The 18,014-nt window shown below is 46.0% G+C and overlaps 1 protein-coding gene across 1 annotated transcript in view; it reads left to right on the forward strand.

Annotated features, from left to right (window-relative positions):
• Positions 1 to 1,280: 1,280 nt before the first annotated feature.
• LOC111146265 (paralemmin 2) overlaps positions 1,281 to 18,014 on the forward strand; it is a 136,194-nt gene continuing 119,460 nt past the window's right edge. The window contains exon 1 of the mRNA XM_022501740.1: positions 1,281 to 1,325. Coding sequence (XP_022357448.1) covers positions 1,281 to 1,325 — 45 coding nt within the window. The remainder of the gene's footprint in view (positions 1,326 to 18,014) is intronic.

An 18,014-nucleotide genomic window follows, 5' to 3' on the forward strand; every position in this document is an offset into this window, starting at 1 on the left:
GTGAGTGTGCTGAAGGTTAAGAGGTATTTTGTTTGTATTTAGCATTTATTTCCTTTTGGACTTGGTCTTATCCATCTCTCACATTCAGCCCAGGGCTGGTCACAAAAGATGCACTTTAGTACGGTTTAAAGGAATAGTGAAGTATGTTAGTGACCTGATTTTGCTTTTCCTTTCAGAGCCTGTGTAGAGAAGTAAAGACTCAGAGAGTTTCAGCCCAAAATGTCACAGGATAATGATAGAAACAGCTTGCCCTTTACAAAGCACCTTTATATATTTTATATCATTAATCACTGACGACATTCCATTTTTCAGATGAGGAAACTGAGGTTCAGAGTGGGTAGGCAAGTTGCCCGCATTTTCACTGATGATTTGTCAAGCCCCACCTAGCCCAGCGCCAGAGACTACAAACTCTCTGTTGTCTTTCTGAGCCGCATTTGGCCTACAGAGAGGTAGGTGGCCAGTGTTGAACTATATACCCTGGCCGCAGCCCACGTGACCTCTGAGCACCCTGTCATCTAAGGCATGTGGGTGAGGCAGCCCTTCCCTACTGGAAATGTCCCCACGTGGAGCCCAAGCATCTGGCATAAGCTAGAAGGCGGCCAGAACACTCGGCGGCCACAGCCCGCACGTCACAGCACGTGCTTGGGGCCCGCTTTCTGCCAGAGGCCCCTCTGCTGGCTGGCACTGGCGCCACCTTGCCCTGCTCAGACTCCAGAGAGCTCCCGTCCACCCCGGAGCCAGCCCTGCACCCCAGCCGCTCGCCCTGCGCCCGCGCCCCAGGTGCCCACCGCACGCGCGCTCCCCGTCGGCGCCTGGGGACCCCAACTCCCCCGCGGCGACAGCCCGGCGTCTCCTGGCCGCCTAGAGCCACTGGAGCGGGGGCGGTGGCCGCAGGTCCCCCGCACCCCAGGGGCGGAGCGAGGCGCCGAGACGTCAGGGCGGAGGACCAGCGCGGGGCGGGCGCGCCCTCCCGGCGGCTGCCCGTGGCCCACGTCCCCGACTGGCGCGGCGGGCCGCGGCCGGGAGCTGCAGTTAGCGGCGGCGCTGGGGCGCATCCAGGCGGCTGGGCGGGCGGGGGCCGGAGGCTGAGCCGGGGCGAGCCAGCCGAGCGCACAGCTCTACCCGCCACCGCCCCCACCCCAAGCGGACCCCCGGCCGCCCCTCGGCTCTCCCCTGAGCTTCTAGCGCAGCCCCCCGAGGGTGACCATCCATTTCCTTAGGTTGACTACAACGTGTGTTTTGTTTTTCTTTTTCTCCCTCCCTGTGTGCCCTTCTCCAGGATGGCAGAGGCGGAGTTGCACAAGGAAAGGCTGCAAGCCATAGCAGTAAGTCCACTTTCATTTTATTTTCTTGCTCTATTGTCTGGGATGGAAGGGGACCCCGAGTGTCTCGGGGCCATCGACATTCCAGCACAGTAGCCGCCGGGCATGTGTTTGGGGAATAAAAATCCGTCAAGGCTCAGCTACGCGGCTTTTTCTTTTAGACGTCTGTGGATAGAAACCCCCAGGGCGCGCTTTGGGCTGGGGAATTGAATGTGGAAGACTGGCTTAGAAATAAGATGCTTGCTACTGGGCTTTGGGAAAAGACCAGACGCATGGGGGTGGGGGTGGGGCGATTCCTGGAATATCAAGTCACCCAGTGATCGGTTCTACTCTGACTGCATACACTGGAGAAGCAAGAAAACGGCAACCAGAACAGTGGCTGCCACCCTTCCTGAGGAAGCTCTTCTGTCTCCTAAGTGGGAAACCAGCAGTCAGCCCCTAGGCCAGCCCCGCGGTAAAACCTCCTCCCTGAAACCCGGGGTGTTCATTTTCCCTGTTCTCTCTGATACTGACAAGGACATTGGCACAAGCCTCCATCCTGGAGGTGGTCTGGGAACTACTTAGAGCATCTGGGTCCTGGGCATAATATTCCAAGAGAGCATCCTTCTTCCCTGGGGTGGACAATCTGAAACCTATTTTCAGCATACGGAGGAGCAACCAGTTTTGGCAAAGTTTACATGCACTTTCGGAAAAGTGTACCCTTGTGCATCTCGAGTGAAAAAAGAGAACTTTCTGGGACTGTGTAGATTTGAGCAATCTTGCCCCAGTGTTGCCAGCGATCCGCAGATGTGGTATTTTTACTGGAGCCACCGCAGCTGGATTGTATATCTCCTTTGCAGATGAGGGAATGATTACTGCTGCCGTATGAAATATTAACAATTAAAAGAGGTCTGTTCACATATTGACCTAAAAGAATCTCCAGATGTTCTTCTACCTAAGTACCCATTTTTTTTTTTTTTTTTTTTTGGTCCAAGAGTTCTCTGGAAACCCATATAAATCTGTCGGAGAAATCGTCTGTAATGTTTTGGAATCGAAGTCTATTAAAGTGTTTTCAAAATCTTTGGACAGATTCTTCATGGGGAAAATGCACACAGCCCCCCCCCTTTTTTTTTTTAAAGAATCATTTGATACGGTTCCCAGGGTACTGGGACCGTCTTTACCAACCTCTTCAAATTTTAAATGTCTTGGAGACTTGACCACTGAAGTGAGAGGGACATTTGTCGGCAGTGTTGAAATGCTATGGTTTGTTTTTTGTTTGTTTGTTTTTGGTCTATTGGGCAATCTTTGAACTTGGTCCTTCAGAACTCAGGAAGGCTGTTTTGTTGTTGTTTTTGTTGTTGTTGTTGTTTTCTCTTTTCCCTTTCCCTCTGTGCATGTATATTTGGATGGTTAATGAAGTTGTTTTACGGTTTCTAAAGCTAGTGGCAAGGCAGTGTGGCCAGTGTGTCATGTCAAACTTGATAAGAATGGAGATATTCACTTACTCGTGCCATGTAGCTGCTGGGTGTTTTATGTAAACTGAATAATGGGCGGCTTTAACCGCCCCGAAGTGGCCGCTCCAGAGGAGGGTCAGTGGCTCCTGGCCTGTGTGAGGGTTTCCAACAGTTGTCACATTTTCTGCCTTTGCATGAGCAGCTTTCCTGGATGCCTGAGAACAGCTGAGCCTTATGAAAGGACTTGCTCTCTGAACCGGGAGGCAGTAGCAGCTAACGCTGGGGCCACCCCTTTCCCAAGGGGCTTGGGTAATCCCGGGAGGGACCCGGTGGATTTTCAAGAAAGACTGCGCCAGTCTTTTCGGAATTCTCTTGAGTGTATGATAACATTTAAAGACAAATACTTGTGCCTGTTCAGTTGTGGAATTGAGTTCGTCCTGGACCCGGGAAGATGCTGATGATTCTCGTGACTGTATCAGCTTCAATTAACACATGTGTTGTCATTGGTTTGGATACACTAACTCTGTGTGTGTGTGTGTGTGTGTGTGTGTGTGTGTGTGTGTGTGTGAGGGACACAGGGAGAGACTTAAGAAATGAGAGAGGTCAGCGGGTCTTGGCGACCGAATCAGTATATAGTTCTATGCTGTGCTTTGGCCTAGGGCACACTCTCCAAACTTGGCAAATGCTCCCTCTCTCTTCCGCTTTCCTAGAGTTCTCAGGGGACCGTCAGGAGGAAGGTCCCAAGCCTTCCTCTAGAGCCTAGCACTCCTGCAGTATGTCAGGAAATTAGAAAGAGAATGAACACAAGTCCTTACCTCTTCACCAGCCTGGGCTCCTCCCTAAGCGGCGGAACAGAGAGACAAGGATTCTAGGCTGAGGGGTCCTGGGCAGTCTTTAGTCTGGACTGCTGTTCCTTCATCTGTACAGTGAGCTCATGCATTCTACCTCGTGGGCTTCTCGCAAGGTTTAGCTCTGAGACACGTGAAGTACCTGGCATGTGGTTGTCATTAGATGGTTTTGAGGCAGAGCCCCTGAGCCCCTGAACCCCCGGTTCCCGTCTGCAGCATCGCTGTGTCCTGAGAGGCATCGAGACAGGGCCTCTGGAGCACAGAGCCTGAACAGCTTTTTACATTTTCCCCTTTCATTCTGACAAAGGCCAGGGCTGTGTCCAGCATCAGTGCCTCCCGCTGCTTCAGACACAGGTCTATCACCCGAGGATTCCTCCATCTATTCGTTCCCCGGGTCCTCACGGCATACCTCCCCTGGAAGGCACTATCAACACCAAAACGTCAGTGTCCCCACGTTTCATCCTTCAGAGGAAAGATACTACCTTTTACATACTTACATCCTGAGAGGACAGATGTCCTGTGACCCATTTGCAACACGGTCATCTGGGATTCCTCCCCCACACCTGCTGGAATGAAATACTCAGAAACTGTGGTACTTTAAATGGAATCTTCCAGTTGAATCCAGAGCCTGATCAATGAGAAAAGATGGATCTCTCATCCTACCTCTTGCAAAAGAAGAGCAGGTCCATCTTTGGCAACTTTCTCTGCTCCCTTCCACCTGTGGGGACATTCCAAAGTGGTAGTATCAGGACAGAGCAGAATGCTTCTGTAGCAGAATAAATGTGAATAATAATTCCGGAGAGTAATAATACAATTGCCATTTATTGAGCATCATCTATTCAGCAAGGCACTGTGTGATCAGCTTTTTTTTTTTTTTTTAACCTTAAGTTTTTAATAATCTAAAGGAGAAGCACAAACAATTACCATGCAGTGCCAGGAGTACTTATGCAAATGAGCACTCACGTGAGCAGGTAAACCAGCCTCTAGGAGTTGCAGAACATTCCCCGGAGAGGAGGCATTGGAGCAAGTCCTGAAGACTGGGTCAAATCACATATAACATAATGACCTTCCTAATTATCAGAAGGCATTTATTGGTTTCTTGTTAGTTTATTACTTATTTGGAACACTTAATATGAGAAAGGAAAAGCCAAAAGCGTGAAGAGGTTCAGTCAGTAGCTAAAGGCACAAACTCAATAATGAGACTAAAGGGCATTTCAACACACATTATGTCATTTAATACTAACAAACTGATGAGGCAGGAAATGCTGTATTATCCGCATTTTGCAGAGAAAGGGCCCAACATGAACAGAGAGTGTCAAAGCCAGGATTTGAACCCACACTTCAGAGCACTGGAGCCCCTGTATTGACTCCGGTCCTGAACTGCTACTCCCAAGATGGTGGCAGCTTCTGCTTTTCCTGGGGGCACACTGTACAGGTGATTCCAACAGCCCCAGTGGGAGCCAACAAGGGAGAAGCAGACTGATTGAGTAGCACTGGGAAAGGCCAAGACAAACTAGGAGGCTCACCTCCTTCTGGCCTTCTTCCAAGCTGGGTTTCAGTGCATGGAAATATCTGATGTACTTTCTAACTGAATGAGTAACACTCTCTTGGGAGAGAAGCTATGGAGTCTCATTGGAAATCAGCCTCAGGAGAGGATGTTACGTCTGCATCCTTGAGGAAGACAGTCTTCCTTGGGCATGTGGGAAGATAAGCACATGTTGCAGAGGTCAGCATGTGCAATAGCCCACAGAGCCATGTGGACAAGGTCTCGGCCTCTACCAGGGACCAGCATGAGCCTGGTCACAAATATGGAAGGCCAACCCAACCTACACATGCTTTTTAGAGAATTTTTGTCATTTCATGAGAACCCACGCTGTGGAATAATGAAAACGATCTTTTGCATCTGTATGCTGATTTACAATGTACAGACACCTGCGTAGGTAACTTAATTCTGAGCTGTGTGGGGCATTATCTTCACTTTACCAGTGAGGATACAGAGATATCCAAGCTCACCCAGAGAGATGTGGAAGAGTTGTATTAAGCCCAATCTCTCCTGACTCCTAATCCCTTGTGTTAGCGACACATCTGGTTTGGAAGAGGTACCCTGATGAGTGTGGGAGCTCCTCAAGAGTCCTCCTGAGCTAGAGTCCTGGGGGCAGAAGGAGAGGGATGAGCTTATGGGTATGTGGGCCTGGAAGTGCCTCCGTGAAGTCTGCCCTTCTGGGGATCTCACTTTGGGCTCCCTGCCTCCGTCTTGAAACTCTCACACAGTTAATGGGTCTGGGGCTCCCACCTGATCCCATTCTCTGTCCTGAGAAGGCCTGGATGTGGGTGGACAGCTTAGGTTGGCTCCGTGTGCACTTGCCGAGAAACACTTTTGGCATTTCCTGGGATTCACATCTCAGTGTCTCTTCTTGCCTTGAGACGATAAGGCCTAGAATACCACCCGGGTTACGGTGTGGGACCAGGGGCCGGGGTGCCAATCAGCCTGCATTTGATCCAGGCCGCTTAGGTTGGTCTGCATAGCCTGGGCAGAAGTCCTGGCTGCCATTTACACGTGATCCAGCCCAGTCCAACTTCCCAAGTCAGGGACCCCTCAGAGCATTTAGAGATCCAAACCCCAAACCCTTCAGTAAAAACAACAATAACAACAACAACAAACCAAACCAAAACAAAAACCCCAATTCTTGCAGGGACCATCCCCGTACAGGTCCCTTGTACACGTGCAAGGTCATACACCCACCTCTCTGGCCCCTTATCTGGACCTCTGAGTATTTCAGGCTTTAGCCTCTTGGGACAAAGGGCCGCTGCTCTGGCAAGAGCCCTGAGAAAGAATAGCAGTCATCATTAAAAAGTCATCATAAAAAAAGCCAAACAGCGGGGCTTGTGGGTTATGATTTGTCAGTATTTAAGGGAAACCAGGGCTCGGTACTGGTGCTTCTGTATTTCTTCTGGGCTGCCCAGCACTTTTGGGACCCCTGCTGTTGGCCGTTTGAACTACCCGCATTTCATCACTGATCCCTTTTGGGAATGTTGTTCAACTCACTTGACGATAATCATTATGTGGTGTGACATCCGTCTTCAGGTGGTGTGACATTGATGGAGACAGCAAATGGACTCTGATGCATGGAGACAGTGGTCCCCTGGGCTGGTAGCGCCTCGCACGGTCTGACTAGTTACGAGCAAGGCTTCTGGTGTCCGAAAGCCTTGGCTCGAGTCCTGGCTTTTCTCTTAGTATCTGTATGACCTCACTGTCCCTCGTTTTCCTCATCAGTAAGATGGAGATAATGATAATACCTATCTCATGGAATTGTTGTGAGGGTTATTTGAGAAATTTCATGGGACGTGCTCAGAGCAAGGACTCAGAAAGCACTCCGCCAAAGCTCTTTAGTTACAAGTGAATCACTGAATCATAACTCATGGATCTTTAAACAGAAAATGGACACTAAGAATGGAAGATGAATTCTGTTAACTTCAACATTTTTGTCAAACTGGGAAATTCAAATGAACAGAGTAGGTATTGAGCATTTCCAGTGCAGAAGGATACCACTAATAACAGTGAAAAGGATTGTTTATGGTGGATAGGAGTTGCAAATTTAAAGGCTCCGGGGGAGTTTGTGTAACATGGAAGCTGGGGGTGGGGGGCAGCAGTGAGGACCTGGAGAACAGTCACCGCTCTTTGGTTAGGATCCAGTGAATTTATACCACATGAGAATGCGAGTGAGTTCTATGTTGTTACGTCCACTCATCTAGAGAAGTCGGAAATCTGCTTTTTAAAAATGTGAGATCTCCCATTTAAGAAAGAACTAGTTTCAAAACTTTTAAAAAATTTGTGGATACAACAAAATTCCTTTGGGTCAACAGGTCAACCTTTTATGACCTCCAGATGTAAGTAGAGCTTTGAACTTTACGATGTGCTTTTCTTATGCATGGATTTATTTGGGTTTCGTAAGGATACTGTGAAGTAGTACGTCCAGCACCCCCTAGGTGTTTCATAATGTTACAAAATCAGGGTGTATTTTCACCAGGGTTTTGTGAGTTTGTTGTCCAAATGTTTGGACTGTTGGAAAAACAGTGTGCATCTGTTGTATCTTTTGACATTAAGTGAGCTTTTGGTAATCACTAACGTTTTTGTAACCCAGAATATTCACATCTGGGTGGGCGATTGCTCTCTCAAAATTAACAGAAAAATTTTAGACAATCAGTATCTTGAGGTGGGAAATTCCTGTTCTAGAAGAGTCTTTAGGAACAAGGTATACATATCTGAGCCCCTCACATAAATCACCCAGGGTGTTTATATGATACCAATTTATTACCAGCCTCACATAATAAACAACCTAAGGAGACCCAGCAGGGCTTAGGACTTCTAGTAATAGCGGCAACAGCCATTGGGCACAGAGAGTTTGCCAGGTAAGGTGTAGAACGGTGATTCTCAAACCTTAGTGTATTAAGATCCCCTGAGAGCTTGCTAGGCACCCCCCTGGCAACGTGTTTGATTCTGTAGGCCCGGGGTGGGGCCTGAGAACTTGCATTTCTAACAAGTTCCCAGGAGATGCTGTTCCCAGCTGCAGCTGCTGTTCTGGGGAACACAAGTGGAGCACACCTGCAAAGGGACAGAAGATGAATGGTCAAGAAAGATGGCGGCCTGGGTCTTGATCTGTGCCTCATACCCATTGCGACATGTCCAGGAGTTTGTGTGCTGTGGATATCTTCAAGAGGCAAAGTAGAATAAAAGATCAATTCAGTCATGATCAGCGGGAGCCTGAACAAAGCTCAGTTTGAAAGTGATCCAGCATGTTCCTCTCATGTCAAGTGGCTGATCAAGAAGAGGTCTCTATTTAGGTAGTTGCTTTAACTGATTTAAATATAGTGAAATTTCTATCTGTTGGTCACTTGAAGACCCTGGTTTGAAGGGTATACTTGGGATTGGCTGATTAAAACCATGGGCCACCAAATTCCCGGAGGGGGCACCTCAGTGAGACAAGAAGTCATACAGTGCGGTCGATAGCCAACTTACTGTGGGAAGACACTGAGAGGTGCATGGTACCTATTACAGTGCTCTAGATGGTCCCATAGCAGATCAGGCCATGGAGTCTGGTGGCAGCCCCTCCACTGCCCCCCACGCCTGGTTCGTGATGCAGCTGCTTCTCACGTGGGCAACTCTAGTGGGCTGCCAGGACAAGCCGCAATTGAGACTCATTTACTCGATGATGGTTAATGATTCTCCTAAGCCAGTCTGCGCGCACACAGGCATAGCTTGTCACTGGGCTATCAAAGAGGAGTTTATTCTCGCAAAGCTGTCGTGGAGGCTTCCCTCATCCTTACTTGTAGCGTCCCTCTTCTGAACCAACCCTTCATGTGCAGAAGGCGTCAGCCTCACCCAGACTCTTCTCTGTCCTGAAGCACAACTCACAGAGGCCACCCCTGTACAGGAACAAGGCCCAAGAGAACATGGATAGGATTGTGGGTGATGGTCGCCCAGCACGGGATCCTTTGCCGAGGAATGTTCGCACATGAGTGCTGTGGGTTTGGGAGAATACTGCACAGCTGAGACCTATTTCTGACAGGAAATGCCAGCAGAAGCAGAGGTTTGTGTGGGGTGGTGTGCGTTGGAGCTACGTGGCCCTGGGTTAATTCTTATGTCATTTTTTTTCTCCCTTCATTTCTCGTTGGATTAAAATCTTCAAAAGATTATTACGAGAGAGACAGATAAAGACAGCCTAGAGCCTATTTACATAATGCTTGAACATATATAAAAAAATGCTGTGGGGTTAGTCTTTGACCTGAGGATCAGCGGTTCTGTTGCATCACATGAGTTCAGGCAGTAGACGGGAACAGGGAACACAGTACCTTTCCCTTGCATAAGATGGAGCGGAAAGAAAATCCATATGTGTCCCCAAGATAAAAGCTCTAGGTGTAGATGAGAAGTTTGTGGGCCAGACCTCAGGACACATCCTCCTGCCCATCATCCCCCACCCAGCAGCCGAATTCATTACCCTGAGGGCTACCAGGCTCTTGACAGTCTGTGCCCCATCAGATGTCTTCAGAGCATTTGTAAAAGCTGTCCTTACTTTTTTGCTGAATTATACTGGTCTTACTATTCTAGGTAGGTGGGATTTCCCCCCCTACTTCTAAATTATAACCAGTCATCTGAGTATTCACTTTATTTTTAAATTCAGAGCTGAAACTTAAAACTTTGAGGGTTATAAAAAATGTTATTCTTAAGAGAAAAACATATGCTTGAAAAGTTAACCCCTTTAGTGGTAAGCGAGGGATCTTTCTCTGCGTCTGAGCAAAAATGGTGACAACTTTGAGGTCAGTGACTAGCACACAGGGCTCTAGGATTTGGGCAGCTCTGAGAGTATGCCTGGGCTGTCTGTAACATGAGAGAGAGGCTGGGATCTAGGAGAGGTCCTCCTGGCTGAGAGGCATAGAGCCTTCTCTATGGGGCTTCTGGTCGGTCTCAAACACTGAGTTTCTATGGCCTGATTTGCCAACATGGGCTGATAATACCTGCCGCCTCTAATGGGGTGGGAAGTGGTGTAGAAGTTTCCTTGTTCCAGTGGGACCGTGAGGCAGCTAAGATCTGAAATGCAGAGAAGAGTAGAGCGGTTCCTCAAGAAATTAAAAATAGACCTGCCGTGTGGTCCAGCAATCCAACTGGGTGTAGCTCTGGAGGAAATAGACTCTCTACTTTGAGGAGATATCCACAGCATTATTTATTATAGCCAAAGACATGGAAAAACCCAAGTGTCCATTGTCCGATGAATGGATAAAGAAAATGTGGTATATAGTATAATGGCATATTATTCAGCCTTAAAAAAGGAGGAAGTTCTGCCATGTGTGACTACACGGATGGACCATAAAGGCATTATGTTATGTGAAGTAAACCAAATGCAGAGAAACAAATACTGTGTGATCTCACTTATACGTGAGATCTTAAAAAAAAAAAAAAAGTCAAATTTATATAATACACAGTGTAATGGGTTTTACTAGGGCCTGGGAGGTGGGACAAAGGGAAGATATTAATCAAGCCTACAACTTTAATTAGAAGATGAGTAAGTTCAGAAGACCTAATATATAACATGATGACTAAGGTTAATAATAATGTGTTATATACTGGAAACTTGCTAAGAGAGTAGGTCTCCTGTGTTATCATCACACACAGACAGACACAGACACACACATGCCCACAAATTGCAACTATTTGAGGTAATGGATATATTACATTGTGATGATCATTTTGTAGTATATACGTATATCAAAAATCATGTACATTGTATATACAATCCTTACTTGTCAATCATACTTCAATAAAGCTGGGGGAAAAAAGGTCAGTTTTTTAAAAATCTGAAAAGCTTGAGACTATCATGAGTTACCCTAACCCCTGAGGGCCCCATTTTTCTTTACCAGGTGCCGTGCAGCCAGCCTTGTTCATGAATAGCAAAGTCTGAACGTCTGTGTTCAACACACAGTGCTGTTCATTAAATAAAACTCGCAACTGAAGCGGAAGGATATTTAACAATTGGTGGGAAAGGTCTGGTGGGGATGAGTCAAAAGCCAGGGCAGAGCCTGGAGGCTAGGATATATGCTTTACTGCCACCAACTACTAGAAGTAAGACTCTAGTAGCCTGATCACCCTCATCTTTATTCACCCTGGAGTGAGAATGGTAGATACCTGGGCAGTATTGGATCTGAGAAGGGAGAAGGAAGAGGAAGTACTCATTCTGACAACACAGAGAAGAGGAGGTGACGGGGAAAGTAATTTCAATTGCTCAGCGACCCCCTCCCTTCCACCTTCCACCATCATCTGTGTCTGGACATGTCAGCTGCTACGACCTCTGGATGATTCCAGCTGTCTGTCTGCCCTAAACCTGGGTCTACAGAGAAAAGCTGGAAGTAGACTGGCTTAGCAGTGCAAGGGCAGGCGTGGAACATCTCCCCTGTAGGGAGACAGGGAACCCCAGAGCTCTAAAAGCAAGTAAAATATGGCAACTTCATCCTCTTGCATTTTTTAGGGGGAGCGAGGAGGGGTCTCCCAGTTTCTGAGAGCTTTTCATGGCCAGACACCCGGCCGAATGCCTGGTGTTAAAAACCCAGATGTGTACGGATGCCACGTTGACAAGATGTCTGAGTTCTTGGGGTTGTGGTGACCCAGACAGGGCGGGCGCCTCAGGGATAGGCAGCACTCAACCCTAGCTGATTGGAACTTTGTGGGAACACATGCCCAGGATCTTCTGCTTTTTCAAGAGAAAACCTGGAGATCCAGCTTTTGAAGGAAGTCTGTTGATGTTTAAATGTTCACAACGACTTAAACACTGTGTGGGCCAAACCTAACATAATGAGATTTTAACACAGTGTGGGCTGGATCCATTTCCCATCCTAGTACCCCCCTGCCAGCCCCCATCCTGGGCCACCAGCTTGCCACTTCTGCTTTTCACAGCATATTTTATTGAATTGTCAGGAGTATGAGAAGGTGCTGGGGTGTAGTGTTATAGTGGGAAGCTAAGTGAGATGTAGATAGGTTTAGGCATGTTGGGCAGATTTGTGGGTGGGCCTGTCAGAAACCCTTTGTGGGCCTTTGGGGATGGGGACCTTGTAGGAGAACCATAGTCTTGGGTTAGAGTCAGGACGGCTACTTAAATCAGTTCCTTATGCAGCTTGCTCGAGGAACTGGTGAATTCTCCGTGAGACATAACAACTGAAAGCCCTCTTTAAAAGACAATTAACAGAGCACATGTGACTGTTCTGATGTATACATTTTTGAGGGGGGAGTGGCAGAGGGAGAGGAGAGAGGGAATCTTAAGCAGGCTCATGCTCAGCGCAGAGCCTGATCTCATGACCCTGAGATCTTGATCTGAGCAGAAATCAAGAGTCAAAAGCTTAACTGACTTCTCAGAATTTTAACACATGTGTAGATTTGTGTAACCACCAACAGAGTTGGTGGTGTTCAGTTCTGTCAGCCTCCAGTACTCCCCTAAGCAGCACTGGTTTTAAATTTCTTCAGACACTGGCATGTAAGTCATTCTGCTTGCCCTTCCCTTTGTCCCCTGACTTTAACCAGAACAGGAAACTGGTGTTCCCAGTCTCTGGTGGGTAACTCTTTCCTAATAAGCACCACTCCTAGACCTTTAACAAATTCTAATTTCCCCCCAGTAATTACCTTCTGCTCTAGGCTGGCCCCCTTTTTTCCCTGTCCCCTACCAGGGTCATCACATTTAGCAACTAAAAATATAGGGTGCCCAGTTATTGCCTGGGGCACACTTTTATACTAAAAGATTACTTGTTGACCCGAAATTCAGGTTTAACTGGACATCCTATATTTTATGTGATGAGCCCATCCCCTTCAAGTACACATCGCATCTGCCACCGATTTCAGAACCCGCTTCTCCTGGGGTTGTGTTTCACTCTTCCATTGTGAGTGTGAAGATGCCCCTTGGTTTTAAATAGTAACATGTTTTTGTAGGGAGAGAGGGCACGTATTGGAAGGATGAGAGGACCTCATCAATACATTAACGTGTTTCCAAGAAATCCACCTGACCTGTCTTTTCTGGAGACTAAGAAATGGCCTAATGTGTGTTGGGAGGAGAACTACTGAATTTCAGAAGTTGGTGCATTTCCCAGCCCCTCCTCCCCCTCCCTCAGCCCAACCTCTGAATAATATTCTACTGCAGAGTCTAAACAAGGAGATCGCTCACACTGAATGAGTTTAAAAATACCACTGGAATGCAAGCCTTCAGCAAGCCATAGATCTCCTACTGTATTGAATAAGATGGGGCCTGGTGGTGTGTTGCGAATGAGTTCTCTCAGTGGCCCCAACTAGATGATTCCCAGCCTGGGTATTTGGGTTGAGAATGCTGTGATAGTTGATTTATTTGTCTCGTTTTTTTGTTTTGTTTTGTTTTTTCCATTTATCAATTTTAACTAGTGTGATTTCAGAATCCCAGTGAGACAAGAAGGAAAATCAATTTAATTTTTTAAAAAGATTTTATTTATTTATTTGACAGAGGTCCCAAGTAGGCAGAGAGGCAGGCAGAGAGGGAGAGAAGAGGAAGCAGGCTCCCTGCTGAGCAGAGAGCCTGATGTGAGGCTTGATCCCAGGACCCTGGGACCATGACCTGAGCCGAAGGCAGAGGCTTTAACCCAATGAACCACCCAGGCGCCCCAGAAAATTAGTTTCATATAGCAGCTACAGAATTAAGAAAAATGGAAATTCCAATTTTCTATCTAGGCCAAGGGTCAGCAAACAATAGCCCACAGGCCAAATCGGGCCTGCAGCCTGTGTAGATAGGACCTATAGCTGTATGTGGCTCTTACAGTTATAAAAGAAAGGAAAACAGTCTTTTAAGGACTATTTCATGACACATGAAAATTATGTCAAGTTCAGATTTCAGTGTGCACAAATAAAGTTTTATTAGAACATGGCCATCCCCAGGGCACCTGGGTGGCTCAGTGGGTTAAAGCCTCTGCCTTTGGCTCAGGTCATGATCCCAGTGTCCTGGGATCGAGCCCCGCATCGGGCTCTCTGCTCTGCAGGGAGCCTGCTTCCTCCTCTTTCTCTCTCTGCCTGCCTCTCTGCCTACTTGTGATCTCTGTCTGTCAAATAAATAAATAAAATCTTTAAAAAAAAAAAAAAAAAGAACATGGCCATCCCCATTCATTTATGTGTTGTCTAGGGCTAACTTCGTGCTAGGACAGCACAGTTGAGTAGTTCCAACAGAGACCGTGTGGCCTGCAAAGCCTGAAGTACTTATTTTATGACCACTTCTAGAAAAATTTCTGTCTCCTGCTCCAGATGGCGTATCTTCTGTGGTTGTGTCTGCCATTAAGGCTCTAGGTGTCTTTTACCTTAAAGGAGTAACTGTTTTCTTATTGCTGGCGGTCCAGAACAATAGAGCGTCTCAGACAGGCTTGTACTGTTTCCTGAGCTACCATGATGACAGGCTTATACTCCCTGAAGAGCTCACGTGCGAGTTTTGCGACTGCAGAATTTTCTTGTTGTATCCTTGCTATCCAAGCCACCAACTGCATGTTGTTTCCTTTTGAAAGCCGGAAAACCTGATCTCTGGGGCGCCTGGGTGGCTCAGTGGGTTAAAGCCTCTGCCTTCAGCTCAGGTCATGATCTCAGGGTCCTGGGATCGAGCCCCGCATCGGGCTCTCTGCTCAGTGGGGAGCCTGCTTCCTCCTCTCTCTGACTGCCTTTCTGCCTACTTGTGATCTCTGTTGAATAAATAAATAAAATCTTAAAAAAAAAAAAACCTGATCTCTTAGAAGTAATGGTTTGGCCCCTCTAAAAATAAATCATTACATTTAAAACCATTTTTTTCCCCTAGTGACAGGGACTGAGAGGGTAGAGGAAAACCATTGGTGATTCTCCAGGTCATTTTTCTTTCTCCTCAGAAATTGCCAGAACCCTCCTTCTGCTCTCTCTGAGGATTTTGAGGGTGAAGTGTTAGACTGAGAGAGAACACACCTACCGCTTTCCCAGAGTCCAAGCAGGAAGCCAGTGAACAGTGGCTTCTGACCAGCTGCCCTGTCATTTGTTAGCACATCATGGAGGGGTTGTTACCTTCTGGAAGCCAGAGTGTCACAGCCTTGAGTGCACATGAAGTGACCGTCAGCTCAAGCTGATGGTGGCCTGTGGTGGCGGAGTCCATGCTGGCCTCTCTGAATTGACAAGTGTTTCCTTTCTGCTCTCTTGGCTTTCTTGTTCAGAAGGGCCAGGTGCCCTCATGAAAGCTCCTCGGTGCACCCCAGCCCTGCACTGTCCTGTGTCCTGTGACAGCCGGCAGGGGCATGCATTCTGCATGTCAGATGCTCCGGATCATCTGGCTCTGGTGACCAGGGGGGCTTATGTTCCTAGTTCCACAGAACTCTAACAATCAGACAGTTCTCAACAGGCCAACATCCCCAGGGCACTATGGAGACAGCAGATTGAAACACACCCCCAGTCTTGTGAAAAGTGCTCATTTACTTGTCTGGAGCTTCAGCTTGAGGGGCACGCCACGGGTTTGCCACACATAGAGAAGCTACACGACTCTCTGAGAGAGTAGGTCACCTGGTCTGGAGGCCAGCAGGGATTACAGTTGGGGTTCCATGGGGATGTATATATTTGCATGTTTTATTTTTTTCTATTTGTATTTTTAAAGATTTTTTTTTTTTTTTTACATTTGGGTATTAGGGAGAGAGAGGGATAGAGGGAAAGGGAGAAACTGACTCTCCACTGAGCAGGGCGCCGGACGCAACACAGGGCTCGATCCCCAGAACCCAGGATCATGACCTGAGCCTAAGGCAGATGCGTAACCCACTGAGCCACCCATGCACCCCTATTTGCATACTTTAAAAGCTGCTGCCTGAGGCTCTGGTTTCCAACCAGCCTGAAACCAGGTGCTGATTGAGATCCCTCCCTTTGGAACACTGATAGACCATTAACAACTAGGACCTATCAGGAATAAATCAGGCCTCTTAGACAGTCACAGTTCAACAATTTATTACAAGGATCATACATCAAGTGGGATTTATTCCAGGGATACTAGGATGGTTCAACATCCATAAATCAGTTAACATGATATACCACATTAATAAAATGGAGGATAAAAATTATAAGACCATCTCACTAGATGTTAAAAACGCATGTGACAAAATTCAACAACCATTTATGATAAAAATTCTCAACAAAATGGGTGTAGAGGGAATGTAGCTCAACTTAATAAAAGGCCATATACGACAAGCCCACAGCTAATGTCATACTCAACAATGAAAAGCTGAAAACGTTTCCTCTGAAGTCAGGAGCAAGACTAGGATGCCCACTCATGCGGTTTTTATTCAACATAGTATTAGAAGTTTTACCCAGAGCAGTTAGGCAAGAAAAAGAAATAAAAAATATCCAGATTGGAAAGGAAGAAGTAAAACTGTCATTATTTGTGGATGATATGGTTTTATATGTAGAAAACCTAAAGACTTCACCAAAAAATTGTTAGAACTAATAAAAGAATTCAGTAATGTTACAGGGTACAAAATCAATGTAGAAAAATCTGTTGGATTTCTATACACTAGCAATGAACTGTCAGAAAGAGAAATTTAGAAAACAATGCCATTTGCAATTGCATCAAAAAGAATAAAATACTTGGAAAAAAATTTAACAAAGGAAATGGAAGACCTTTATGCTGAAAACTATAAGACATTGATAAAAGAAGTTGAAAAGACACAAATAAATAGAAAGAAATTTCATGTCAATGGATTGGAAGAATTAATATTGTTAAAATGTTCATATTACCCAAAGCAATCTGTTGATCTGGTGCAATCCCTATCAAAATCCCAATAGCATTTTTTTTTACAGAACTAGAACAAACAATCCTAAAATTTGTATAGAACCACTAAAGATGCAGAATAGCCAAAGAAATCTTAAGAAAGAGGTACAAGGCTGAAGGCATCATATACCTTCATTTCAAATTATATTACAAAGCCATTGTTCTCAAAACAGTATGGTGTTGGCATAAGAACAGAGGTGTAGAAACACAATAGATATGTGGAACACAATAGAGAGCCAAGAAATAAATCCATGCATATATGGTCAATTATGACAAAGGAGGCAAAAATACACAATGGTCAAAGGACAGTCTCCTTTTTTTCTTGAAGAATAAAATTGATAGGTTATATTTACTGTAATAATCAGACCCCCTGCCTTCAACAACGAGCAAATGCACATTATTTTCAAAAATATGTGGAGCGTAGCCACAAAAATTGAACATGTATCATATAGTAAAGAAACCTCAATTGATTTTAATCCGTTGGTATTATCAAGACCAGTGAAAATGATAGAATTTAATTATTTTTTTAAAGTAAGACTATTTCCTTATTTTTATTTTAAGTAATACATGAGAGATTCTGGGAAACAAACTGAGGGTTAGAGAAAGGAGGGGGTTGGGGGATGGGTAGCCAGGTGATGGGCATTAAGGAGGGCACATCTTGTGATGAATACTGGATGTTATATGAACTAATGAATAGGTGACCACTACGTCAAAAACTAATGAGATACTGTAAGCTAACTGAACATAATTAAAAAAGGGTAATACATGAATACAGCCTCACTTTAAGACATGAAGTCATTCAAACAACAGAAAAACAACCTCACTTCTTTTTCCCCTCTAGACAATGCTATTTTTAAAAAATTATTATTATTTTTAATTTAAATTTTAGGTCGTTAACATACAGTAGCAATATTGGTTTCTGGAGTAGAATTCAGTGATACATCACTTACATATGATACCCAGTGCTCATCATAAGAAGTGCCCTCCTTCACACCCATCGCCCATCTAGCCCATCCCCTACCACCTCCCTACAGCAACCCTCAGTTTGTTCTCTATTGTTATGAGTCCCTGATAGCTCATTTCCCTCTTTCCTTTTTTTTT

This window comes from Enhydra lutris, unplaced genomic scaffold (assembly GCF_002288905.1).
Source record: "Enhydra lutris kenyoni isolate GAN:26980312 unplaced genomic scaffold, ASM228890v2 scaffoldscaffold13, whole genome shotgun sequence".
Classification (NCBI taxonomy): domain Eukaryota; kingdom Metazoa; phylum Chordata; class Mammalia; order Carnivora; family Mustelidae; genus Enhydra; species Enhydra lutris.